At 41.2% G+C, this 27,685-nt stretch overlaps 1 protein-coding gene across 2 annotated transcripts in view; it reads left to right on the top strand.

Annotated features, from left to right (window-relative positions):
- NAV2 (neuron navigator 2) overlaps window positions 1-27,685 on the top strand; it is a 361,092-nt gene that overhangs the window by 199,492 nt on the left and 133,915 nt on the right. For both annotated transcript variants that reach the window (XM_038764952.1, XM_038764951.1), the window contains 2 exons: window positions 392-500; window positions 2,964-3,353. In XM_038764952.1, coding sequence (XP_038620880.1) covers window positions 392-500; window positions 2,964-3,353 — 499 coding nt within the window. The remainder of the gene's footprint in view (window positions 1-391; window positions 501-2,963; window positions 3,354-27,685) is intronic.

Here is a 27,685-nt window from a genome sequence, read left to right as displayed (position 1 = left end):
ATTCAAATCAGGAAACAGAGTTCCAGAGAAGTTAAGTGACTTGTTAAAGGTCACACAGCAGGCAAGTGACAGAGCCAAGACTAAAATTCAAGATGCCTGACATCCATTTCTGTGCTCTTTCCACTCTGCCATGCAACCTCCTACCTTGCCTTGATAACACTGTAGCACAATCTTTCAGGTGAAATGTACAATTTAGCATGTGTTAAATATTCCGAAGCATAAGCTGTTGGTGGCCAAGAATTGAGAAAAACCAGCATCACTTTCAGACAGAGGATTCCATATGTAGAAAGAAAGTACAGATGAGGAAATTTTCAATAGGGATACGAGTAGAGAAAGGTTGTTCCTTTGCTGGAGGTGGTTTATTGTAAAACAATATTGTAAAACTTTCTAGGAGAGGATCCAGAAACTCGGCGAATGAGAACTGTAAAGAACATTGCTGACCTACGGCAGAATTTGGAGGAGACCATGTCCAGTTTACGGGGAACTCAGGTCACACACAGGTAATGTCCAGATAACTACATTAATCCATTGCCTGTACTATACTGCATTCATTAATATAGAAGACATGAACGGGATGCTGAAATGTGCTTGAGTTTAATGTGATTAAATAAGAAGTGTGTCATAAAGAATTAAAGGAACAAAGTGCCAAATATACTTCCCCCAATCAAATTCCAGAAAAAGTATTTCTAATGCATTTGATGCTCAAATGTAGCCATATACTGATTGAAAATGAAATTCAATGTATGTTTTTTACAAAAATCCTCCTTTGCTGAGCTATTTAAGCAGTAGAACTGTTAAAGTAACCTACCTGTTAAAGTGACTAACATGAATTCACAATCAATCTATGGATGCTCATATATTTGCTGTGGTTGGATCCTTGTATAAAAAATGCTGCATACGATATTTATTTTAAATCCTTGGTAATAATTGAAATATGCTTCAAATTGAAAAAAATTGGGGTTGCATCTGAACACTTTATCAGGTTGTTCTTCACATCAGACAAGAGCTTTTTGAGAGCATGGCCACTCTGACTTATTTTGGCAAATGGAAGTCTATAGTCTGGCTTTGTTATCTAAGGCAAAGTCCAAGTTCTCCCTGCTGAAGTCTCAGGGCATCTACTTTGCTTTTCAATTAATGTGACAGCTCATTAGGGCTTAATGAATGTAGCCCAAAGACACTCCAAGCTTCCACATGCTGTTCTCAGGCTCAGTAGTGTTGGGTGGTGGGGGCGGGGTGACGGGGAGGGGCGGGGAGCTTTATTCAAAGTCATAGTGTCTCGGTCTTCAGTTCAGCATGGGCAGAGAGCCAGAATTGAAGGTAGTCCATAGGGTCCTGATTTGGCTCTGAGAGGAAGGAGAACAGCAAATGAGAGAGTGGAGTAATGAAGCTGCTAAATATTGAGCACCAGAGAGTGACCACTGAATGGCTTCTGGAGAACAGGGCATGAAATGGTAGTTCCTAGTGAATTTGAATAGTCCCCCTTCTCACAGTCATCAGGACTGGATTATTCCTGGCACAGTGGAGCAGCTGTTCCAAGGCCTCACATCTCCAGGGGTCCCAGATGGGTAGGTACTCCATTGCCCTGGAAAGGGTCACAGAGGTCATGTTGGGCTGAGCGGCCTATGGGGTTTTTTTTGTCTTCCACTGAGTAGTCAGTCCTCTACAAGACATGGAACCAAAACCAGGACACTCTCATTGAAAAGGAGCCATTTGGCATGGAAGTGTGTTTTTGCCTCAAAGCCAGGTAGGAGGCCAGGAGTTTGTCCAAAATAAAGACAATCTGTTCCTCCACTCCTACCTATTCCACTCTTCCCCGTTCTAATTTGACCAAACTTCAGGCCTCTAGCTGCCTTAATCTGGCCCTATAAACAAATTATTTCTCAATGGTTTTGCAGTCCAGAACAAGATTCTATACTCAAGCATCTTGAAATCTACAGTAATCCTAACTTTTGTATCCTACTTTTTACTGCAATCTATGAAACTTCATCACTGAAAATTTCAACATAAGTAGTTAGTGTTGGCCTAAAATCCAAATAATCTACATTATTTCTAGTATTTTGGTCACCAAAATCCCATTATAAGAACATCTGCACACTTGTTTGGGAACTAGGGGACCGTTATGCTCAACGGGAAGCAGAGCTTCAAGCAACAGATGGATTTTCCAGCTGCAGTCAAAGGAAAGGAGAAAATATTCATCCTCCATGGTTTAGGGAGCTCATTGCTACTGCCCTGCAAAAGGAGCAGGCAGATTGATTAGGCTAGGATTCCTAATGGATGAGACTAGGTAAATCAACTAAAGGAAAGTTGTTCTGCTTGGCTTGTTTCAAAGAAGACAAGCATATATAAATTTGATCAAAGCATCTTCTATAGGGTGTGGGTGGGATGGAAAAGAAAGGGAATCCTATTAGCACTTTCTCCCTTTCTCCCATGTGGGTGCATGTCCTTGCTCCATATATGTTGGCCTCTCCCTAGCATATTTTTGTGTGTTTAGCTATTGGGGAGGGAGAGGGGAGAGGAGATGTTGAGGCCATTCCTGGGACCTCTCTCACACACTCATTCTGAGTTTAAAAAAAAAGCCAAGATCCTGGAGAGCAGGAGGGTGAATGCAGGGATGGAAGAGTTTGTGCAGGCAAGAGAGAGTTCAAAAGGTAGTGAAGTCTCCTTTTATGGGCATATTTGAGGCCTGGATTTTAAAGTTCCACCACGATTAAGAAAATATTTATTCTTCGGCATTCTGTGCCAAGTGTGAACTAACCATAACTTTCAGATTAGATTGCTTTTTATTGCATTCGAATTGTTTTATGATACTGACCTGCCTCCACCATTCTGTGGGTAATCTGCACCAGGTTCTAGAAAACCCATCTTTAAGGATGGCTGGGGAAACAGGTTTATGACCCTGGAACTGCTGAAAGCAACCTAATGTGATCTAGTGGTCCGATATGGATGATGTTCTTATTTTTTAGCACGTTGGAAACCACATTTGACACCAACGTTACTACTGAAATAAGTGGACGCAGCATTCTCAGCCTGACGGGAAGAGCGACTCCTTTGTCCTGGAGACTTGGCCAGTCGAGCCCTCGACTCCAAGCAGGGGATGCTCCATCAACGGGAAATGGATACCCGCCGAGAGCCAATGCCAGCCGTTTCATCAACACCGAACCTGGTCGTTACATGTACTCCGCGCCTCTGAGGAGACAGCTAGCATCCCGAGGAAGTAACGTCTGCCACGTAGATATCTCTGATAAAGGAGGGGAAGACATGGAACTAGAAGGCATCAGCATGGACGCCACTGGTTATATGAGTGACGGAGATGTTCTGGGAAAGAATATAAGAACCGATGATATTACAAGCGGGTGAGTAGCTGGTATTCCTTCATCAGGGAGTTGTAATGGCTGGATGTTATCCCTGTCCTTTTGTCACCTTTAGAAACTTTTTACTTGGGAAAGCATATTTTGACAACTAAGATACAGCTTTTCCTTCTTACTAGTATTTCTGGAATTTTCCCATGGGCACAGCAGTCCTGGGCTTTATGCAGGACATAAAAAGGGCTGGTTACCCCTTCGGAGGTAATTGTAATTTATACCCTCTCTAATTTTAGTCTTGTTATGCATTATGATAACCTACAATTGAGGTATAGAATTATTGGATCCGAAGGGCTCGAAGAATGTTCTGATCTCGTGCCAACTAGCCCATTCTCCCTTCCCGCTAAGCAGATCTGTGTGTCAAGCCATCCTGGAGACATGACTGTCTGGTTTTCATGTTTTCATCAACAGCAGTATCTAGTACCTACTATGCAGAGAGCAGTTGCACTAATAATAATAATTGTAGCATTTTTTTAAGCACTTACTATCTGATAAGCCTCCAAACTCTGACGATCCAGTGAAACGAGCACTGCTTTGGGATCAGGAGACCTGGGTTCCAGTTACCATTACTATTATTATGCTTATTGTTATTACGGTATTTGTTAAAGTTCTTACTATGTGTCCAGCACTGTCCTAAGTTCTGCGATAGATACAAATGAATCAAGTTGGACCTAGTCCCTGTCCCACATTGGGCTCACAGTCTAAATAGGAGAGAGAACAGGCATTGGATCCCCATTTTACAGATGAAACTGAGGCCCAGAGAAGTGACTTGTCCATGGTCACACGGCAGGCAACTTGAAGAGCTCAGATTAGAACCCAGGTCCTCTGACTCTTAGGCCCATGCTCTTTCCACTAGGCCACATTCCCCCATAGTCCCAGTTCTGCCTGAAGCTGCCCAAATCACATGCAATTTGCCCCCCTGTTTGCCTACTCCCTCATTTTATTCTGGCCCCTGACAGGGACAAGAGAGGGCAAGTAGAGCTCTGCAGACCTCTAGCACTTTAACCAACTCCTCTGCCCAGTCCTAAGACTCAGAACTGATGCTCATCCCTGGGTTTATGGCAGAAAACACCACTAACCTGTGCTAAGCCCTGGGTAAATGCAAGGTAATCAGATCAGACCCAATCCTTGTCCCACAAGTGACTAACAACCTAAGAGGTTGGGAGAGCAAGTGTCTTGTGCCCATTCTGCAGATGAGGAAATGAGGTACAGGGATTTTAAGTGATTTGTCCAAGACTTGTGGTAGAGAAGGAACCAGCACCTTCATCAACCACTTATCTAGCCATTGTTACAACATCTTCTACAAGGATGTTCTATTCAAGCTCAAGTTCCAAGGTCTAAAACACCTGTCTTTGTGGGTTGCCATTAGTATAAAATGACAATCACAACACATATTAAATCTATTCTAAAACCATAAGCAGCATGACCTAATGGAAACAGCATGGGCCCTTGGAGTCAGAGGACCTGGGTTCTAATACTGCCTCTGCCAAATGCTTGCTGTGTGACTTTGGACAAGTCAAAACTTCTCTGTGCCTCTATTATCTTGTTCTCCCTCCTACTTAAACTGTGAGCCCCAACTGGAACAGGGATTGGAATAGTATCCAATCTATTGAATTTATATCCACCCCAGTGATTAGAATGGTGTTTGATCCATAGTAAGCGCTTAATGAATATCATAAAAAAACTATTTTTCAGTAGCAATAATGAGTAACTTCTTACAGTAAACTGCCATTATTTTTCTACATTAACTATAGTATGATAGTGGACATAATGTTCTATTTTTTAGTACTCTGCAGAATAATGTAGATCTTATTTCATTAACCAATCTATTCATGCTGTAGGCATTCTTATTTGGCTAGATTCTTATTTACCTATTTTTTTAAGGATAATAATGTATAGTTTAGTTATGAGGTACAGGGATTATAATAAATGTGTGTATTACATAATGAAAAGATGGTTCTGAATGTAGGTGTTTAATATTAATGCCATTAAGAGTATTTGTGGGTCTTTATATGCCTGTTATTGTTATGGTATTTATTAAGTGCTTACTATGTCCTCAAGGTCAGGGACCATATCTCTAACTCTGCTTTAGAAGAGATTATCCTTCCAATTCAAAGATGACATGAAATCCCATCCATGAATGAAGGTAAGGCTGAAAAGACTAGTTGATAATCGGCAATCTAGTACACAGAGCATGTCAAATCTGTCCCTTACTACAAACGTTTTGCCACTGCAAACTCTCTCTAGACTGTAAGCTCATTGTAGGCAGGAAATGTATCTACCAACTCTGTCATATTGTATTCTCCCGGGTGTTTAGTGCAGTGCTCAGCACACAGTAAGCACTCAATAAATATGACTGATTGATTGTTGCAATTTTAAATACTTGTTGTGGTCAGGGAAGGTGACTACCAACTCTGTTATATTGTACTCTCCCACGTACTTATACAGTTCTCTGAACATAGTAAGCACTTAATACAATTTATTGCACTGAAGCCCTTTCTGATAAGGAATTTTACGAAGTGTTTTTGCTATGCTTACTTTTCCCACGTGGTGGAGACATTGAAGCATTTTACATTGGAGCTTGGAGATTTCTCTTTGTGAATATGACTAATATTTCTCTAACCACAGGGTTCAGGACTTTACCCTGGACTTCGAGATTGTGTGTTTATGCTTCAGTCTGTGCTTGATTAAAGTATTTTAGCACGTGAAGAAAAATCCAGAGGTGGTTGCTGATAAAATCTCAAAATGAAATGCAGACTGACCATTTTTACCCTTTCCGTAGACAAATGTATTTAACACCAATATTTGCCTCTGTATAGGAAAATTGTGAATATAAAGTGACTTTTCTGTTTAGATCTTCCCCGCTATTTGGCAAAAATTTTTTCTTTGCCTTCACTGACTCTTGGCTTTCTGCTTACTGGCGCACTAACTTTGCCAGGAGATTTAAGGATAAAAATTTGTGTTTGGCTCCAGCCTCTTCTGTTGAAACAGAAAGCTGGAAAGTTGACCAAGACCCAATGAATTGTGATGAAACAAAGTTCACTCAATTCAACCTGGAAAAACTCCAGCTCCTCCAATCCATCCTGATCTTTGTGAACCTTTGGAAATTTCTTTCTTGGTTCTCTCCATTTTAGTTTGCAAAATTGTTGCATAAATCAATGAAATAGTCTTTGGGAAAAATATCACCATTAAATAGAAATTATTGCAGTAAGTTCATTGTAACGCTCGTTATTGAAATGAGCTGCAATGTTAGAAACTAAAGGACTCTGTTCTTTCTTTAGGAATGATCATATCTTCGAGTAATTTAGAGCCTTTTAATGCTCACTGTCCTAATTTTACTGGACTGATCTTGTCAGTTTCCTCTTAACACTGTGCTTGAAATGGCCAGCAAACAAGATTCAGACTTCTTTTATGGTCCAACGGAGACATTATTGGCTAATGACCTTTCTCCAGATTTGAGAGCATTGTGGTCTAACGGCACTGCGCCTATTTTTAAATGGGCAAATTGGGTGTCTGCTCTAAAAGAAAAGAATTGTGATGATGTTTCAGGCCATGAGGTCAGAGTATTAGAAACTAGAGAAAAGGTCTAGCTGGATTCCAGATACGTAGGATCTACATTGTGGATAATTAAATTGAGGGAGGCTTCAATTCCATATACTTGAAAATTTATTGGGTTTTTTTTTTGTGCTGAAGAAGCATTGCTTTACAGAAAATCTTTTAAAATATATTTAATGCCGATTTAATACCTTTTTCTTTAGTACCCTAGATATACACACATATATACATTTCTGTTGAGAAACTGAATAAATCTATCCAGATGATGGTCTTAGTAGACCAGATTTTCCCTCAGCCAGTAAATTATTTAAAGATCTAGACTAGTCTTATGAGGTTCGCTTTCCTGCTAGATGTTGTCCATGAACTGTACCTCCAACCATTGTATGGGCTGCCATCCAATGACAATAATCAAGCATATGCAATTCAGTCTAACTTCATTTTAATGGCAACCAGAGTTGAAGGCTAATCTTTGGGCATTTCCAAGTTGAAGGTAGAATTAGGAAGAGTCAAGGACAGAAGAGAAAACAAAGGTCAGTCAGCAAATGGATCATTCCATAGCACTTCCCTTTGGTGGCTAGCAAGCATAGCTTCCCTCTCAGCTGGCTAGCATCCTCAGGGATTCAGAATCTTTGAGAACACTGAACGACTAACTCGGTACACTATTCGGCATCAGTGGTATTTATTAAGCACTTACTATGTGCAGAGAGGGGGAGATGGACAGTAATATAAAAAATAATTTTTAATATATCATTTACCCTCTCAGGGTTGCACCTGGAGGGTTTCTGGTACTCTACCAGTCTTGACTATGGTAGAGAGAGTCAAGCAGAGGCATATCCATTCTATTCCTAGCTTCGCCAGTGGCTAGCAAGTGGAAGGCAATCTGCTACAAGTCAAGACTCCCCTTTGTTGGGCAGCAGCAGCCCAGGGGAGAGTCGAGGGCAGAGAGTCAAGCTTACAGCACGAAGGAGGCAGTGGTAAACCACTTCCATATTTTTACCAAGGAAACTATGGATACACTACCAGAACAATGGCAGGTGGAGGTGGGGCACTCTAGCAGAGATGTGCCCATGGTGCCAGTATGGGTCGGAGATGACTCGACAGCATAAGACAAGATAATATATAATTTAAAGATATGTGCATATGTGCTGTGGAGTTGAGGGTGTGGTGAAAATCAAATGAGCAAAGGTCAGAGATCCAAGTGCATAAATGATGCAGAAGGGTGAGGGAGCCAGAGAAAAGAAAGCTTAATCAAGGAAGGCCTCTTGAAGGAGATGTGACCTTACCAGACTTCTGGTATCATTCTGTACTAGTACTGAGGTGATCAAGAGTGGAATGAAACTTTGTAGACAAAAGCTTTTGAATAAGAAAAGCAAAGAGAAGCCATCTGATATTCTGAAAATGATCACTCCCAGAATTATAAATTGTTTACCTGAAAATCAATCAATCATATTTATTGAGCACTTACTGTATGCAGGGCACTGAACTAAATGCTTGGGAGAGTACACACAACAGTATAATAGACACATCCCCTGCCCACAATGAACTTCCAGTCTAGAGGGAGAGACATTAATATGAATAATAAATTATGGATATGTACGTAAGTGCTGTGGGTCAGTGTGGGGGTGAAAAAAGGGAGAAAGTCAGGGCGACACAGAAGGAAGTGGAAAAAGAGGGAATGAAGGTTTATTCAAGGTAGGCCTCTTGGAGGAGATGTGCCTTCAGTAGGGCTTTGAAGGTTGGGAGAGTAATTGTCACATATGAAAAGCAAAAGTGTTGCAGGATGTGGATGAGATCAAGGTACAGTGGGTAGGTTGACATTAAAGGAATGAAGTGTGTGGGCTGGGTTGTAGTAGGAGAGAAGCAGTGAGGTGATGTAAGGGGAGGCAAGGTGATTGAGTGTTTTAAAGCTGATGGTAAGGAATTTCTTTTTGATGATTGGAATATCAGAAGAATCCTAAAATGAGAAGGGAGGAACAAGGGGATAGGGATTGATCTTCCTCTTCTACAGGACTGTTCTGGTTGTTCTTTATTAGGTGAGTGCCCAGGTTGCTCCCTATTTATAGTTCTTTTAGCTTAATAAGGGGAATAACACAAATAATAATGGTATTAAGCATTAGCTACATATAATCATTGCGATAAGGTGCTGAAGTAGATACAAAATAATGAGGTTCGACATAGGCCCTGAGAGAGGTTATCTTGCATCTACAGATGAGGAAATTAAGGTCCAGATATAGTAGGTAACATATCCAAGGTCATACAGCAGGTAAGTGGGGGAGTCAGGACTCAAACTTGAGTCTGACGACTCCCAGAGTCATGCTCGTGCTCTTTCCACTAAGACTTCTGGCACCTCAGATGTTGGATATGAATTTGTCCCAAACCTTTTTCTCAACCCAGTTTGCGATGTGCCTGTTTGATGAGGGTGACAGTGGAATCAGAATGCTTCAGCCAGTGGGGTAAGGAGGGAACCCCATTGTCAGGAAGACGAAGGAGAGTGAGTTGCAATATTGCCTTCTGGATTAATACTTTGTAGGACAAGTGTGTGACATGTTTTCATAAATGATCAGCAGACTGCTGAGAACAGCATTCTAAAAGGAGACTTTATGCAGAATGAATAGCCCTTTCTTATCTGATACGTGTTTCTCTTGGTCATTTGTTGAGTTGCTACAGTGCTGGATTTGGAAAGATCTAATTTTTGTTGTTGTTGTTGCTGGCAGCATACTGATAGACAAGGAAGCCAAAATATGAGTTCCTGACAGTATACCTACTGGCGCCAAGATAAATGATTTCATCCCTGAGTTTCTGATGCTTTCTCTGAAATGCAGTAGGTCATGGGAAGTGCCATTTGACTTTCGTGCTCTGTTTATTCACGTCAGGTCTGGAAGACATCTATACTGATTTGAAAAGGTTCGGATATCATTTCTTCAGTGCTAATCAAGCAGAAGTGATCCCTGACTTTTTGGCATCCTCTGAAGCCCCCATTTGGCCACAGAATCTATCTCAGTGTCTTCAAGGGGAAAAATGGGTTTGTGATTGGATCCAAAGGAGCATACTTGAAAGAATAAGACATGGAAGGAATGGCTTCGGGCCAGAATTGGGTAAACTTTCATGCTTGTGCCTTACTGATGCAGGATGGTTGAGTCACATTAATGCAGGATTCATTCCATCTACAAGCTGAAACTCGGCTTCTACTCTGTAAAATGTTTAGCTAACACAGAACAGGGTCAATCACTCCAGAACAGGTTAAAGATTTTACAAACCAATTAATTATATTTACCAGGCACTACTGTGCATTGGCAAGTACCTTAGAGGTAACCTTGCCCCTTCCCTAGAGGACCTCATCATTATCATCAATCACTTGTTCAGCACCCTACAATTTCCAGAGCATTGTATTGGATATTGGAGAAAATACAAAGATAAGCAATATTCAACTTAGTCCTGCCCTCAAGCAGCTGTCAATCTCAATGTGTAGGAGGGGACACAACACAGAGAGGAATTGTCAGTGCTTTAATTGATATAATATATCATATTTATATAATATAATAAAGTCTTTCAAGAATGTAGAAATAACCAGTGAATCAATGTCATCTATTCCAAATTGTTTGAAAGTGGACAATATAAGTCTTCCCTTCTGAGATGGAGGCCTTCACCTGTCCAGGATCCTTGAATGTTCCACATTGAAGAGACATACTTAATATAGCACTCCCTTGCAACTGAAGGAATATGGTCTCTGAATAGCAGGGAGGAGCAACAGGAGGTGGAGGTACTCCCAGATTTTGGTCCTGGTTTCCTGGGGTACCAGGACCTCTCCTGGCATTTTATAGCTGCAGATGGTTGATTCACTCTCTGGCACTCTTCAGGCCTCCTCCTGTAAGACTAGGACCTATAGTTTCTTTTCCATATTCATTTGGGGACATGTCCTGGGTCAAAGAAGAGACTTCCTTCTCTCACAGTTTTCACACTTTGAGGAGGAAGTTTGCCTTTATTCTCTCTGCGTGGACTGTTCCCATCCAATTTAGGCAATTGTGTCAGACATTACTCGCATGGCAAGGCCTTTAGAACTCTTCTGCCATGATCATCAGTGTCCAAAGCATTATTGAGTACCTAATGGTACAGACCAAGTTGGAAACATGCAGTAGAAGTAAAAGGCAAGTTCCTGCCCTAGAAGAGCTGACAGATAAAATGGAAAAGACAAGTTAACACACATTACCATTCTCGGTAGGTAAAAGAGAAAAGGTATATAGTCAAATGATACAAAAGCAATTAAATTTTAAGCTTCTTGTAGGCCAGAATCATGTCTACCAATTCTATTTCATTTTACCTTTCCAAATGATTAAAACAGTGCTCTGCACAAAGTAAGCACTCAGGAAATATCATTGATTAACTGATTTAAATAAATAGGTAAATGATGCCACAGGTATACTCAACATTTCCAAAACTGAAGTCATTTCCCCTCCCAGATCCTCTCCTCTACTTTATGTTCCCAGTACAGTTGACACCACCATCTTCCCAATCTGTCAAACCCATAGCTTTGTGTTATCTTTGATTCCTCTCTCTTTCAACCACCCAATTCAATCTTTCACCAGATCCTCTTGGTTCTCTCTCCACAACATTTCCAGAATCTGCCCTTCCTCTCCATCCAAAAGGTTACCTCACTGGTCCAGGAATTTGTCATATCCTGGCTTGAATATTGCATCAGTCTCCTCCCTGATCTCCATGCCTCCAGACTCACCTTATCCATTCCATACTTCACTCTGCTGCCTAGATTATTTTTCTAAAACATCATTTTGCACCCACACCCTAACCCTAAATCTATTCCTCAAAAATCTCTGATTGCCCATTCCTTTTGAGCAGTGGCTTTTAAAGTTCAGTCAGCTCTCTCCCTCCTACTTATCCATTCCCTTCTTTCAATACAGTCCAACTTGCATTCTCTTTGTTCCTCTCAAGCTAGCCTACTCATTGACTCTTTTTTTGTCTATTCTGTCACTAATCTCTTGAATGTATCCTCCTTCCTACTTGGAACCCCATCTTGCTTCACATCTGAAAAACTAGTGGTTTTCACATCAAATACTCTTTTGAAATCACATCTCTTCCAGGATGCCTTCCTTGATTGTCTATCCCATTTACAGCCCTCTAAAGCCACTTCAACACTTCTGTGCCTGCTAAGCATTTATACCCCCCTCTACTTCCCCTTTAACACTCCTGTAGCGATCCTTATACTCTCTTCTTTCTTTCTATCTGTAATTTATTTTAAAGACTGTATCACCCATTAAGATTGTAAGCTCTTTCAGAGCAGGAATCATGTCAACTAATTCTATTGTCACTCCCAAGTACTTAGTACTTGATTGATTGATTATGAATTTCAAGATGGCATAATTAGAAAGACAGGATTTAAGTCCAAAACTTGAATCCTTTGCTCAACTTTATTGGGAAAATTATTTTTTTTCTGGAAAAATATTACCTTTTGGTAGAGTCTATTTTTCTATGCTTCTAAGGATATTAATGGAGAAGTCTTCAGAAAAATAACCAGGAACCATTGATCAAAGATTAAAGATCTTTCTCACAGATTGCTGCTATCTGAAACCAATGACTAACACTTATGCCTTGAATTTACTTGTTCAGCTGTGCTGCCTATAAGAACCAAAATGGGTAATGGGACCATACATGTAAGGCTCTGACATTTGTTGCAGAAAGGATGCAGTACAATTGTGGAGTCTCTACTTGGTGGAAAAGCCTTCCCAGAGGTGGGCTGAATATGATTTTGGTTGCCAAAAGTCATATCTTGAGGGAAAATTAATCAGTGATGGACAAACTTGCATAACTTCTAAAGTTAAGGAATTATCTAGTGTTCTTTCCTCACTGCCCTTAGAATTCTCTTCTCCCCATGCTTAAACTGCTCTCTGGTAGTTTTAGAAGTTTTGGTCCCCAGTGACCTGAAAGAGTTAATGTAGAGAATGACATAGCCCAGGGAAGTACGGGACTCTTTTTGTTTCCTAGAAGGGTTTGTTTGCAGGCAGCATAGACACTCCTCTGGGTCTGATATTTTCCTTGACACTATCAGGAGCTGAGTTATGGTGTTCCCTATTATAGGTTTATACAATGACCTCTGTTCTAATGAGTAATTCCCAGCTTAGAGTAGGTAAAAATGAAGTGTTGGGGAAGGGAGATAGTAGATTGATTTGCTTAAGTGTTGCAGAACATGTGACTTTTTTCCCAGTGTGTGGACGTGATTTTTAGTTTTTCCTGGTAGTTTTGTTGATTTATGAGGCAGCTGTCATCATCAGTCTTCAGGGGTTGCTGGGAAGGCCTCGATTTGATGCCATCCCACCTGCCATCATGGACCCAAGTTTGATTTACTATGTGCCTGAGCTCTGTTAGCCTTATCAGAAGTGAAATGACTATTTTCTCAGAGAGAAAGAATGAGTGAATAGAGCCTGAGAAAAGAGGAATTCCTACTGCATTCCCAAGTCTTTCTCAATGGCTGGTGGTGAAGGATAGACATGAGTGAAGTAGAGATTCCATCTTGGATAATCCAGTTTGGTGTAATTTGTGTATTTGAAACCCAGGCTATTAAAGGTCAATAAATTACAATGATCTGGTGGGACCCATGAACTATACAGGGCCAAGTGGGGGGCAGGAAGAGAGACAGTTTATTTCATGTGATGATGTGTCCATACTTTATACAGTACCAGAAGGATACATTACAGCTTTCTCCCCAGGTGCTGGTGTCAACCTAGAGGCACATCTGGCCATGAGGTTCTCCTTCTGCAGGTCCTGCCATTCACCCTTGGAGGAACTGGCTCACCTGGGGACATCAGCTAAATCCCAGCTAATTCCAGGGAGGGTGAGGGAAAGAAGAGGGGAGAAGATAGGGTTAAATCATGGACCTGAGGAAGACAAGCTCTCTCTTGCCTTCCTGTTCCAAAAGTGAAGAAGCTTGCACCATGGCCTTGAGGCCACAGGAGTCATGTGGGAGCCTTTCTTCCAAGGAAAAGATAAGTGCATGTTAGCCAAGTTAAGGATCAGCATTATACTAGGGTTTTAGAATGTCAAGCCAGGATTTTGTTTCTAAAATCTTTATTGCCTAATTACTGTTGCTGCTTTGTTTACCCACTCCCAAAGAGAGAGGGCTGTCTCTGCCATCTATGTGAAAGTTCACTAACTTAAGGAGAATCACGCTATTGCATTGGTGAGGAAATTTTAGAAAAATGATCCGAGTCCCACAGTGAAATGTGGCTTGGAGAGGGTATTACAAGAAAGAGCAGTTTCAATGCAGTTATGGAGTAGAATTAGAATTGTAGATGGTCAAGAGAGTTGGAGGAGTGGAAGTGCATGCCAAAGGTGGATAAAATCCATTTGTGGAGTTTGTACTAGAATGGAAGGAAAGCATTAGAAGTGATAGCTGGATGGAGCAGTGGGCATGTCATAAGGGAGCCATGGACACGTTTGAAGGCAGAGAAACTCCTGCTGATACTACAGGTGTTGGCCCGAAGCCCAAATCCCTCAAAATCTTCCTGTGTCTTTTGGGGTTTAAATCTAATCCCGTCACAAAATGGTGGCAGTGAATTACCTGGACAATCTCGGGGAGCTAATTGGGAGTTGATAGGGAAGGTGAAGCAATAGAATGTCTTCCTTTTCTTTAGGACAGTCCCAATTGGATAAGATTAGAGGACATTTCCGGTCTGCCACCATCATGACTCTGGAAGTGCCACAGTCTGTAGCCTATTCATCTCTGTAAGGAAGAAGAGCTGGCAGTGGCTTTGCCCTGATCTGTCTGGTTGCATCAGTGGTAAGATGCTATCTGCATAAGCCCAGTTGTCATTCTTGTCGTATGCTGTCGAGCCATTTCCGACGTATAAGTGACTCCATTGACACCTCTCTCCCAGAACATCCCACCTCCATCTGCAATTGTTCTGGTAGTGTTTCCCTAGAGTTTTCTTGGTGAAAGTGTGGAAGTGGTTTACCACTGTCTTCTTCTGCGCAGTAAACTTGAGTATCCGCCCTCGACTCTCTCCCATGCCACTGCTGCCCAGCACATGTGAGTTTTGACTTGTAGCAAATTGTGTTCCACTCACTAGCCACTACCAAAGCTAGGAATGAAATGGATATGTCTCTGCTTGACTCTCCTTCCTGTAGCTGAGACTGGTAGAATACTGGAAATGCTCCAGGTGTGATCCTGAAAGGGGCCAGATGTCATGTGCGGGGCAAAATCCTGTATAAAACAATGAGGAATGTCCTGTTTTCCTATTGGTGTTTGGAATTGAAATTGCTTACTCTCCATTTCCACTTCATGTCTCCATTTCCAGCGTGGCTCAGTGGAAATAGCATGGGCTTTGGAGTCAGAGGTCATGGGTTTGAATTCCGGCTCTGCCAGTTGTCAGCTGTGTGACTTTGGGCAAGTCACTTAACTTCTCTGTGCCTTAGTTCCCTCATCTGTAAAATGGGGATTAAGACTGTGAGCCCCATGTGGGACAACCTGATCATCTTGTAACCTCCCCAGTGCTTAGAACAGTGCTTTGCACATAGTAAGCGCTTAATAAATGCCATTATTATTATTATTATCATTTCCTTCCTTTGTTTTCCTGTCCTCAAGTTTCCCACTGGTCCTCACGTGTTCTCCTCATTTTTTTACTGTGCTCAGAATGTTTAAAAATGCCCATTGCCCTCCAGACTGTAAACATCTTGTGAGCAGGGAATATATCTACTAACTCATGTTGTTCTCTCCCAAGTTCTCACTATAGTGCTCTGCACCCAGTAAGTGCTCAATAAGTAACATTGATTACCTCACATAAAAGTTGGTTGTAAAGAGAAATCCAATAAATAAGAGAAATCCATTCTCCTTATTTTGAAGGATGTGTAAATTAGCTGCAAAAACTTTTGTAGGTAAACAGTGTTGTAAAGCAGAACGCAGTGGTTTATTTTTGAGACATCTTTTATCCACAGTATCCCCAGAGCTGTGCTTTTCCTCCCTTCAAAATAAGGGGGAAAAGAGCTTTCTGTATTTTCCTGCTAATACAAAGAAGAATAATGAATAACACAGAAAACTCCACATCTACACATACCATATTTGGTCACAGAATGCTGAAATGACTAACAGTCATTAGAATGCAGTTTATTTTATCTTTCCATTTCAAATGTAGTGTTTGTTTGAACTGCCTGTCTTGTTGGAACAAGCTTCCTCCTTTTTCCCCCCTCTTTAACACTGTAGCACTGTAAATAGTGTTGTGGCAAGGAGTCATTTCACCACTGAGCATTACTCAAATTGCCCCAGGCTTTCACTGCTCTCTGTTCTCCGCTTCATATGCCCTGGAAACCCACCTCAGACCATTAAAAGATGGTACTTGTCTAGTAAAAATGGTAATCTTCTATCTTGGTTATTCTGCCATTGTTATGGCATATCACTGTAGGTCATGTGCACTTTTCACTTTTTAAAATGCTTCATGATTTCGTATCTAGCATCATCACCTTCTCACCTATCACTTTAAGCAGGATAATTTTTTAAATAATAATAATAATGGCATTTGATAAGTGCTTACTATGTGCCAAGCACTGTTCTAAGCACTGGGGGGATAAAAGGTAATCAGGTTGTCCCACATGGAGCTCACAGTCTTAATCCCCATTTTACAGATGAGGTAACTGAGGCACAGAGAAGTTAAGTGACTTGTCCAAAGTCACACAGGTAACATCTTTTCAGTTCATTAATAAAATGGTTTGTTTTTTCTCTACTGGTCTGCATTCTGCGTTGCTTGTTGTTAAATTCAAGTCACCTCTATCTTCTTTCTAGACTGTGAGCCCACTGTTGGGTAGGGACTGTCTCTATATGTTGCCAACTTGTACTTCCCAAGCGCTTAGTACAGTGCTCTGCACACAGTAAGCACTCAATAAATACGATTGATTGATTGATTGATTTCTTCTAATCCTTTCCCAGATTTTTTCACTGATGATAGTAATAATAACAGCAATAATTAGCAGCAGTGTGGCCTAGTGGAAAGAGAATGGACTTGGGAGTCAAAAGGACATGGGTTCTAATCCTGGCTCCACCACTTCTGCTGTGAGAACTTGGGCAAGTCACTTCACTTCTCTTTGCCTAGTTACCTCATTTTTAAGGGAATTAAGACCTAGAGCCCCAGGTGGGACATGGACTGTGTTCATTTTTATTAGCTTGTATCTACCCCAGTGTTTAGAACCATGCCTGGCACATAGTAAGCGCTTAACAAATACCATGAAAAAAATAATTAGGGTAATTGTTAAGTGCTTACTATGTGCCAAGCATAGTTCTAAGCACTGGGGTAGATACAAGCTAATCAGGTCCCATATGGGGCTCACAGTCAAAGTAGGAGAGAGGACAGGTATTGGATCCCCATTTTGTAACTGAGGGAACTGAGACACAGAGAAGTTAAGTGATTTGCCTAAGATCACACAACAGTAAGTAGCAGAGTGGGTATCTAAAGCAGCGTGGCTCAGTGGAAAGAGCACGGGCTTTGGAGTCAGAGGTCATGGGTTCAAATCCCAAGTCCGCCAACTGTCAGCTGTGTGACTTTGGGCAAGTCACTTAACTTCTCTGTGCCTCAGTTACCTCATCTGTAAAATGGGAATTAAGACTGTGAGCCCCCTGTGGGACAACCTGATCACCTTGTTACCTCCGCAGCGCTTAGAACAGTGCTTTGCACATAGTAAGCGCTTAACAAATGCCATCATTATTATTATTATTATTATTACGCTCTCTCTTCTAGGCCACACTGCTTCCCTTGTTTCTTTCCCACAATTGACCCCCCCAAAATAGAAAAAAGCCTAAAGGTTGCCTAAGCGCAAGGATAAGGTGTCCTTGACACTTTCTGCTTTACTCTTCTTTTCTCTCCTGGCCCTCTTCTTCTTCAATACACGCCTCCCTGATCCTCAATATCCAGCTAATGTCTATCTTCCTTCAAGGACTCATTTGGGGATTGTTCAAACTGAAAATAGTTTTCGGTGTGATTCTCTGAGGATCACCTGCCATGAAGAGCCTAATTAGGTGAAAGAGGCAGGGGCACCAGGTTTTAGTCGATGTGAATGTGGGAAGAAGTATTTGGATGAGGCTGTTTTATGAGACAGCCAAATGCCTTGCTGGGTAGCTCTGGAGGTGACTCCATGGAGGCCAGAACCCAGCTCCCATCTGTGCTGCCATTAACATTTGAAACTCCCAGATAGAAAGTCCAACCTTGGCCAGCACAAAGAAGCTTTATTGGAATAATGGGTAAGGTTGCTAAATATTTCCACCTAAAGAGGCCATAGAGAAGGTATAATAACCAGCATGACAAGGAACTCGGAAAAGCATCTTATCAAAACCTAAGTTACCTTCCCCTCTCTTCCCCTCTGTCAGGCCTCAAAGTAGAGATTCATTAACGTAAGTCATTGCATTTGTTCTACCATGATACCCCCCTTGAAGAACTTTGAATTATTTACAAAATCAGCCTGACTTTTAATCAGGAAAAAGGGAGGCAAGGTAGTGGAGAGTAACGTTTGCACAAACAATGAGCTTAATTCTCCCTTGGATGCAGGAACATGTTACCATGCCTAGGTGCTAACCAATGGAAACATTTAGGCATTAGTTACTTGCCAAGAGCTACTTGTCATAAGCCATCCAGCAAGAATCTGCTGCAGCTGCTGCCACTAATGCATAACCAATCGCCCCAAAACCTCATCCTAATGCTTCTTTAATATTTATCTCAGCTGGAACCTGGTGTTCCTCCCAGCTAATAAATAACCCCTCCCTTGGTCTCCTCCCTGCTAGTTCTCTCTCACCCCCTTTGTAAATAAATATCCTGCTGAAGTTCTGAGCATGGATCCTTCATGGAGTAGTAATAATAATTATAATGATGGCATTTGTTAAGCACTTACTATGTGCAAAGTAGTACACATAGTAGTAGTATCCCCGCTGGGGAGGATAAGGTGATCATGTTGTCCCACATGGGGCTCACAGTCTTAATCCCCATTTTACGGGTGAAGTAACTGAGGCTCAGAGAAGTTAAGTGACTTGTCCAAGATCACACAGCAGACATGTGGGGGAGCCAGGATTAGAACCCATGACCTCTGACTCCCAAGCCCATGCTTTTTCCACTGAGCCATGCTGCTTCTCCTAGTAGTACTAGGAGTACTATTCCTGGGCTTGTAAAAGGAATGTTCCCCATGTCCCCATTCTCTACTTCACTCTCCATCCCATGCCACCATCAAAAATCATAGGAAGCCAGGCCACTTTGAACCTTTCTGTAAATCTAGAGTGAACTTGAGTCAAAGACTAGTTCAGAGACACCTGGAGGTTTCATTCACTACTGAATTAGTTGTAAAATAAAATTCTATCAAAAATGACCAACTGTGTCAAAGTGTTTACAAAGATTTATTGCTATATTCAAACATCTACTTACCTATCAATCTCTGAGAGGGATCTGAGGGTGTTTCAGTTCCATCACGGAAACTCCACCCCTGAGTGTGCACAGTTTGGAGAACACAAATTCCTCTTCATCTGTTTGGGAACTGGAAAGCCCATATATTCTGGTATTGAGGTTTAAAGGGTGAAAGAAAACCTCATACTCAGAAATGTGTAATAGAATACACATTTCTAGAATAGAATGGTGTTGTCCTTTTGTGGGTGCACGTGTATGACTAGAAAGGGCACACAGAAGTCAGATAACTTAGCCTGCTAAAATGAGGCTTTTTGCTGACCTGCAGTATAACTTGATCCCATTTTCTGTATATGGGAAAGGTGGGGGCAGGGGAAGAAAGGGGGAAGCTGTTCAGGAATCAGAAACATCCTAGAAATATTGAACTTGGAAAGGCTATACACCAGACAGAGTTACAAGGATACTTAACGGGTCGAGGCCAGAACATACTAGAGAAAAGTTCAAAGATCCAAGTTGCCAGAGGAACTTGAAGGCAGTCAGGATGTGCCAGTCAAACAGGCCAGGGGGCCAGCATATTTTCCTTTTCCTAGAGTGTGCTGTGAAGGATTTTAATTTCCATTAGAAACATCATGGCTTTTAATACAGTATCAGGAACACTTGGGTCAACAAAGCTTAGGTGCCAAAGAGAAAGTGAGTGTGGCAAACTAATGTATTCCATGTGGAGATTGAAAATGAAAGCCTGTGAGATGAGACAGGGAGAGAAGTTCACATCATAGACTGATTTTGCATGGTGTTTCACCACATTATGTTTTCACTGCATGGCTTCCTATTGTGGAAAATTGTCACTGTAGCTGCGGCTGTCACCTACAACTAACACATTTGGTGTGCTGCCAAATCTCAAGAGACCCTGCCCCTTAGCAGAATTCCTTCATAAACGATCCCAAGGTTCCAAAGATATATACAACTTCTGGGACCAAAAATACTATCATCTTCAGAAAATAGAAACTGTGTGACTTTTAATTTGGTCCATCTCCAGCAGGACTGTGTCTCGCCACCAGCCTCTCACTCATATCTTACCTCTGGCCTGGAACACTCTTCCTCCTCATATCCGACAAACAGTTTCTCTCCCCTCCTCAAAGCCTTCTTGATAGCACATCTCCTCTAAGAGAGCTTTGTTACTAAGTCCTCATTTCCTTTTCTTCAGTTCCTCCTGCATCACCCTGATTTTTTCCCTTTACTCAACCACTCTCCCAGCCCCACGACACTTATTTAGTAATTTATTTATTTTTATTACTACCCGTTTTGACCTATAGACTTTTAGCTCGTTGCGGGCAGGGAATGTATCTGTTATATTGTTATACTGTACTCTCCCAAGATCTTAGTACAGTGATCTGCACACAATAAACGTCCAAGAAATATGATTGAGTGAATGACTACCAACTCAATTGCATTGTACTCTCCCAAGCACTTAGTACAGTGTTCTGCACCCAGTAAGCACTCAGTAAATGCCACTTGTCTGCTGTGTGGCCTTGGGCAAGTCACTTCACTTCTCTTAGCCTGTTACCTCATCTGTAAGAGGGGATTAAGACTGTGAGCCCTAAGTGGGACAGGGATTGGGTCCAACCCAATTTCCTTGTATCCACTCCAGTGCTTACTACAGTGTCTGGCACATAGTAAGCACTTAACAAATACCATAATTATTATTATTATGATAGCCTATGTCTCCTTTGTCCCAGTGCCAAGACTCTTGAACCTGGGGGCCTAGTGGCTGCTGACGAATTTAGTGGTTCATTCATTTGGTCATATTTTTTGAGCACTTACTGTGTGCAAAGCACTGTACTGAAGTGCTTGGGATAATAAAATATAACAATAAACAGAACATTCCCTTGCCCACAACGAGCTTACAGTCTAGAAAGGTGCTGCCATCTACATGTAAAGAATCATCCTGGAAAGAAGATGCCTGATGCTTATCAATTCATTCATTCAATCAAATTTATTGAGAGCTTACTGTGTGCAAAGCACTGTACCAAGCGCTTGGGAGAGTACAGTACAATAATTTGTGTGGGGAAATAGCTCAGTAGTAGACCGAATGGCTTATGTGTATAAGGCCACAGGTTCCATCCCCAGCATCTCCAGTTTAGGTGTACAAGCACATAATACAGTGCTTTGCACCCAGTAAGCTCTCAATAAATACAACTGAGGGCTTAGGGAAAGCTTCTTGGGGGAGATGTGCCTTCAGTAAGGCTTTGAAGTGGAGGAGAGCAATTATCTGTATGATTTGAGATGGGAGAGAATTCCAGGCCAGAAGTAGGATGTTTGGCAAAAGGTCAGTGGCAAGATAGTTGAGATTGAGATACAGTGAGGAGGTTAGCAATGGAGGTACAAAGTGTGCAGGCCAGGTTGTAGTAGGAAAGTGGTGAGGGAGGAGGGGGCAAGGTGACCGACTGCTTTAAAGCCATTGGTTAGGAGTTTTTATTTGTTGTGGAGGTGGGCTACCACTGGAATTTCTTGAGGAGTGGGAAAATGTGGTCTGAACGTTTTTGAAGGAAAATGATCCAGAAAGCAGAATGGAGTATGGACTGGAGTGGGGAGAGACAGGAGGCAGGAAGGTCAGCAAGGAGGCTGATACAATAATCAAGGTGGGATAGGATAACTGCTTGTATGAATATGGTAGCAGGTTGGATGGAGAGGAAAGGATGGATTTTAGCTATGTTGTGAAGGTAGAACAGACAGGATTTAATGATGGTTTGAATATAATAATGATGGTATTTGTTAAGTGCTTACTATGTGCAAAGCACTGTTCTAAGCACTGGGCACTGTTCTAAGCGCTGGATATGTGGGTTGAATGAGGGAAAGGAATCAAGGGTAATGCCAAGATTACAGGCTTGTAAGACAGGAAGGACGATGGTGCCATCAACAGTGATGGCAAAGTGAGCAGGAGGACAGGGTTTGGGTGGGAAGGTCAGAAGTTCAGTTTTAGCCATTTTAAATTTGAGGTGACAGAAGGACATCCAAATAGAGATGTCTTGAAGGCAGGAGGAAATGCAAGACTGCAGAGAGGGAGAGAGATTGGTGCTAGAAATGTAGATTTGGGTGTCAGCATAGAGGTAGTAGTTGAAGCTGCTTGAGCAAATGATTGATCAATCTAGTATTTACTGAGCTCTTACACTGTGCAGGCCACTGTATAAAGTTTTGGGAAAACACAACGGAGCACAAAAACAGCTGCAAGAGAAGCTGGGTGGTCTAGTGGATAGAAAAACAGGCCTGGGAATAAGAAGGATGTGTATTCTAGTGCTGGTTCCACCACTTGTCTGATGTGCAACCTTGGGTAAATCACTTAACTTCTCTGTGCCTCAGTTACCTCAATTGTAAAATAGGGATTAAGACTGTGAGCCCCATGTGGGACAACCTGATTACTTTGTGTCTACCCCAGCACTTAGAAAAGTGCTTGGCACATAGTAAGCACGTAACAAATATTATCATCATCATTAAAAGAAAAAGGTCCCAGCCCACAAATTGCTTGTAATCTAAAGTGGGGAAACTGACATAAAATAATTTTCAAGTTGGAAGGAGAAATGCTCTAGTAACAGAATTTAAAAGTTGGTATGTACCGAAGTGTGATGGAGGCTGTGAGTGCAAAAGTGTTGAAAGTTGGGAGGATATGACCTTGACAGAAGACAGATGAATCGAGGAATGCCTCAAGAGTTGAAATCCCAGCAGTCCTCAGGGGAAATAGTCACATGCTGCTCCACTAGGTTTAGCAGTCATCAAACCCATTTGGGTTCCAGACCAGAGATGAGCCCACATCCCTAAAACTTGGGTTGGGGAGAGAACTCATCAGCTTTGTCTGGGTCATAAGATTTCGGCTTAATGACAAGATAATAAAAGGAGCTGATTATAATGATATGCAGAAGGGGGTTTGCTGGATTTAACACTAGGAAGATGTTATCTAGTGGTGAATGCATTGACAGCAGCAAGCTGGAATTTTGCTCCCGTTTTTGGCTAACTATATGAGGAGATCTGCGGCCTAGTGGAAAGAGCATGGCTCTGGGAGACAGAGGATTTGAGTTCTAATGCTGATTCTTTCACTTGTCTGCTCTGTGACCATAGACAAGTCACTTAACTTATATGTGCCTCAGTTTCCTTAGCTGTAAAATAGAGATTCAACCCCTGTTTTCCCTCCTACTTAGAATGTGAGCCGCATGTAAGACAGGCATAGTATCCAACATGATTAACTTGTATCTACCACAGTGTTTAGAACAGTGCTTGACGCACAGTAAGCATTCAACAAATACCACAATTATTAACTCTTGGAAATTGCACATTGTTGTGTCCCTTTGTTTTATATCTGTGAAAAAGGAAACCAACTAGCAGAAGAAGCCCAGCCCACACACTCCACTGCCACTAACTTCCTCACTGTGCCTCGTTCTTGCCTGTCCCACTATTGACTCCTGGCCCACTTCCTATCTCAGGACTGGAATGCCCTCCCTCCTCACATCTGCCAAACTAGCACATTTCCCCCCTGCAAAACCCTGCTGAAAGCTCACCTCCTCCAGCAGGCCTTCCCAAACTGAGACTTCTTTTTCCTCTGATCCTCTTTCCCTTCCCATCGCCCCTATTCCCTCCCTTTGCTCTAGCCCCCCCACCCCACAGCACTTGTGTATATACATACATATTTATCATTCTATTTGTTTTATTAATGAAGTTTATATATCTAAAATTCTATTTATTTACATTGATGCTATTGTTGCCTGCCCACTTTCTTTGTTTTGTTTTGTTGTCTATCTCCCTCCTAGACTGTGAGCCGTTGGGTAGGGATTGTCTCTATTTGTTGCTGAATTGTACTTTCCAAGCACTTAGTACAGTGCTCTGCACACAGTAAGCGCTCAATAAATATCATTGAATGAATGAATGAGAACTTGCTTTGAAATAAGAAAATATAAAAATGATGGTTATAATGCATACAAAGAGACAATCGTAATTTACATTCATCATAATTTAAATTAATTTTACAGTGACCTAAGATTGTTTTTTTCTTTAAAGAGATGCTATCATGTAATTCTATCATCTAACCAAATGAAGCTAACTTAACATTTGCATTTGTGAAACTAGCAGTTTTCCAAGGCTTTTACAACACTTAGTAGTCAAGCAAAGTTTATTTCAATTATTTTACAATCACTTCAGTTATTGACTGCTCCAGTGAATTTGGAGATTAGACACCGGCTGGAAAGATGAGCTTTTATGCAAAAAGTAACCTGATTTAAAGAAACACATGCCCTCACCACTAAAGCAAACATGAACATTAGGGTAAGGTAGTTCTAAAACTCACTGTGGCCTTTGCTTTTGCTGAGCGTGATCTATGTTTAACAAAAGTGCTTAATGAGCTGAAACTTGTTCAATCTGGAATCTTGAAGGGGAGGGAAGGAAACTATTTTTTATGCAAGATGAGAGTCCAGTTGTTAATCATTAACATAATAGATGAAGCATGAAACATGAGAGGGAGAGCTATACATCAGGGTGGAAAGATTATAATTATATAAGTATTAACATAAGCATTTGTTCTGCAGCACAGCACTTGCTGACTGTCAATTTACTGCATGCTTTATCAGTTGTGACATTCTTATTTCTTAAGATTTTGGTGTCACCAATAAAGTAGCTTCATATAGAAATGCCTATGATTTTCCCAGCAGATGACATATATAGAGGATAAATCCGGAGGTAAATTGACCTATAAGCAAATAAAAGCATGCTCCAGGAAGTCAACTTTTGAGGGGAGAGAGGATTTGTTAATACTTTTATATAAGTATTAACATAAGCATTTGTTCTGCAGCACAGCACTTGCTGACTGTCAATTTACTGCATGCTTTATCAGTTGTGACATTCTCATTTCTTAAGATTTTGGTGTCACCAATAAAGTAGCTTCATATAGAAATGCCTATGATTTTCCCAGCAGATGACATATATAGAGGATAAATCCGGAGGTAAATTGACCTATAAGCAAATAAAAGCATGCTCCAGGAAGTCAACTTTTGAGGGGAGAGAGGATTTTTGCGCCTGCTATTCTGCCCCAGAATGATGCACTTACCTACACTCCTGCTCAGGGAGTTGTACGTTCTAGCGGCAGTATCCCAACTTCACAAATATCCTCCCTACTCTCCCAGAAACTCCCAGCTGCTGCAGGAAATGCAACGATGATAATGACAAATTCAGATTTTGGTTTCATCATGAAAAAAGAATTGGCAGGCACGGTTACAAAGGGCAGGAATACATTGAATGAATTAATCATCACCACAGTTTTACAACACAGGATACAGTTCCTTTTGCATGGCTTCAAACAAGGCAAAACTTGCTTTTCCTATACTGAAAACTCTTCCGGCTTTCTACCAGGTGTTGATAATAGTGGGGTTGCCCTTAAGATGTCATCCTATATAGTTACAGGAGAAAGGATCTCTTAAGTTATAAATTAGTCTACAGTTTAGTCTTTAGGAAGGATAGTCAGATTCTGACATAATACATGTTTTAGTTATACATTTTGGATATAACGTGGTGGAAATATTGGTGATTGTTCTCAACATGAGTCTGCTGTAAGTAAAATGTGATCCACTAATTGTGGCAAGTAGATTTGATATGGGAGGAAATGGTGAATGCTTGTGTGTGGCATCAGTCAATGTATGATGCTGTTGAACTTCGCGGGCACAATCTCAGTATTACAGTACTTTATGTTTCTTTTTTCTGGAACTTTTTGTATTTAATATACCCACCCCACTGCCATTATTATAGTATTACTACAGTATTTGTTATGTGCTTGCTATGTGTAACTGTGACTGTTACTGTTGTGACCATAGGGGTAATTACAAGTTAATCAGTTTGGACATATTTCCTGGCCCACATGGGGCTCACAGTCTAAATTGGAGGGTCAACAGGGATTTAATACCCATTTTACAGTAGATAAAACTGAGACACAGAGAAGTTATGTGGCTTGCCCAGGCTCATGTAGCAGGTAGTTGGCAGATGTGGGATTAGGACTCTGGTCCTCTGGCTTCCAGGCCCCTGCTCTTTCCACTAGGCCATGCTGCTTCTCTTTTGTGAAACATTTTGCAATGGTGGTCATAACAATAATATAGGAATTCATACTATATTAAAGAGTATGAGACCTAGTAGTAACATCACACCATTTACCCCCATCCCATTTACTCTCATCAAACTCAATAGCTCCTGTAATGTGATATTCCCACAGTAAACAGAACTTCAGGAACGCAATGTGTCTACTCCTTAATATTTCAAAGCACTAAAATGAGAGCATCATTTATTTTATCAGAGATTCTATAATTTATTTTCTAGGCGTCTCACTGACCCTACATTTATCAACAATGTACAAGCAAAAATCTATCGAAATGTTTTTAAGGTGACCACAATAGCACAGGTTCTGGTTAAATGTTTGTTGGGCTTGATTCCCGTTTTGTTTGGAAACCTCATGACTTCCAAAAATGGTTGAAAAATGACTAAAAATTGCCTTGACTGCCAGCTATTGCAGTCAAAACAGCATGAAACAGTGTGATTGAGTGAGTCATTTCTATGTACCTCAGTTACCTCATCTGAAAAATGGGAATTAAGACTGTGACATGGACTGTGTCCAATCTGGTTACCTTGCATCTATCCCAGCGCCAGGACAGTGCCTAGCACATGGTAAGGGCTCAACAAATGCCATAAAAAATCATAGCACAGTATACACTTGCTCCGTTGCCACGGGAGGGTGACTTGAGAGGAACCACAAACTGTGAATAAGACTCAAGCTGTTCTGTGGCATTGTGTTAGACAAAATGTCATTGAAAAGTGAATCTCAGCATGTTGATAAGGGAAGCAGTACTATCATTTTTGCCTCTTTAAGATTTTTTTAATGGTTTTGTTAAGTGCTTACTATGTGCCATATACTGTTCTAAGCTCTGGGATCATTATTATCAAGTGTTGTCAATTCGTTTCTGATTCTTAGAGTCCCTATGGCTATAGTCTCTCCAGAATGTCCTGTCTTCTGCCATAATCTGTAATTTTACTAATGGTTCTTTCTTCCATTATCGTTGTTATTGCTCTGGGGTAGATACGAGCTCATCAGGTTGGCCACAATCTATGTCCCACATGGGGCTCACAGTCTTAATCTTATTTTATAGATGAAGTAATTGAGGCACAGAGAATCAATCAATCAATCGTATTTATTGAGCGCTTACTGTGTGCAAAGCACTGTACTAAGCACTTGGGAAGTACAAGTTGGCAACATATAGAGACAGTCCCTACCCAACAGTGGGCTCACAGTCTAAAAGGGGAGACAGAGAACAAAACCAAACATACTAACAAAATAAAATAAATAGAATAGATATGTACAAGTAAAATAAATAAGTA

Source organism: Tachyglossus aculeatus, chromosome 22 (genome assembly GCF_015852505.1).
Source record: "Tachyglossus aculeatus isolate mTacAcu1 chromosome 22, mTacAcu1.pri, whole genome shotgun sequence".
Lineage (NCBI taxonomy): Eukaryota > Metazoa > Chordata > Mammalia > Monotremata > Tachyglossidae > Tachyglossus > Tachyglossus aculeatus.
The sequence above is the reverse complement of the archived record's forward strand: the minus strand, read 5'-3'. Positions and strand labels throughout refer to the sequence as shown.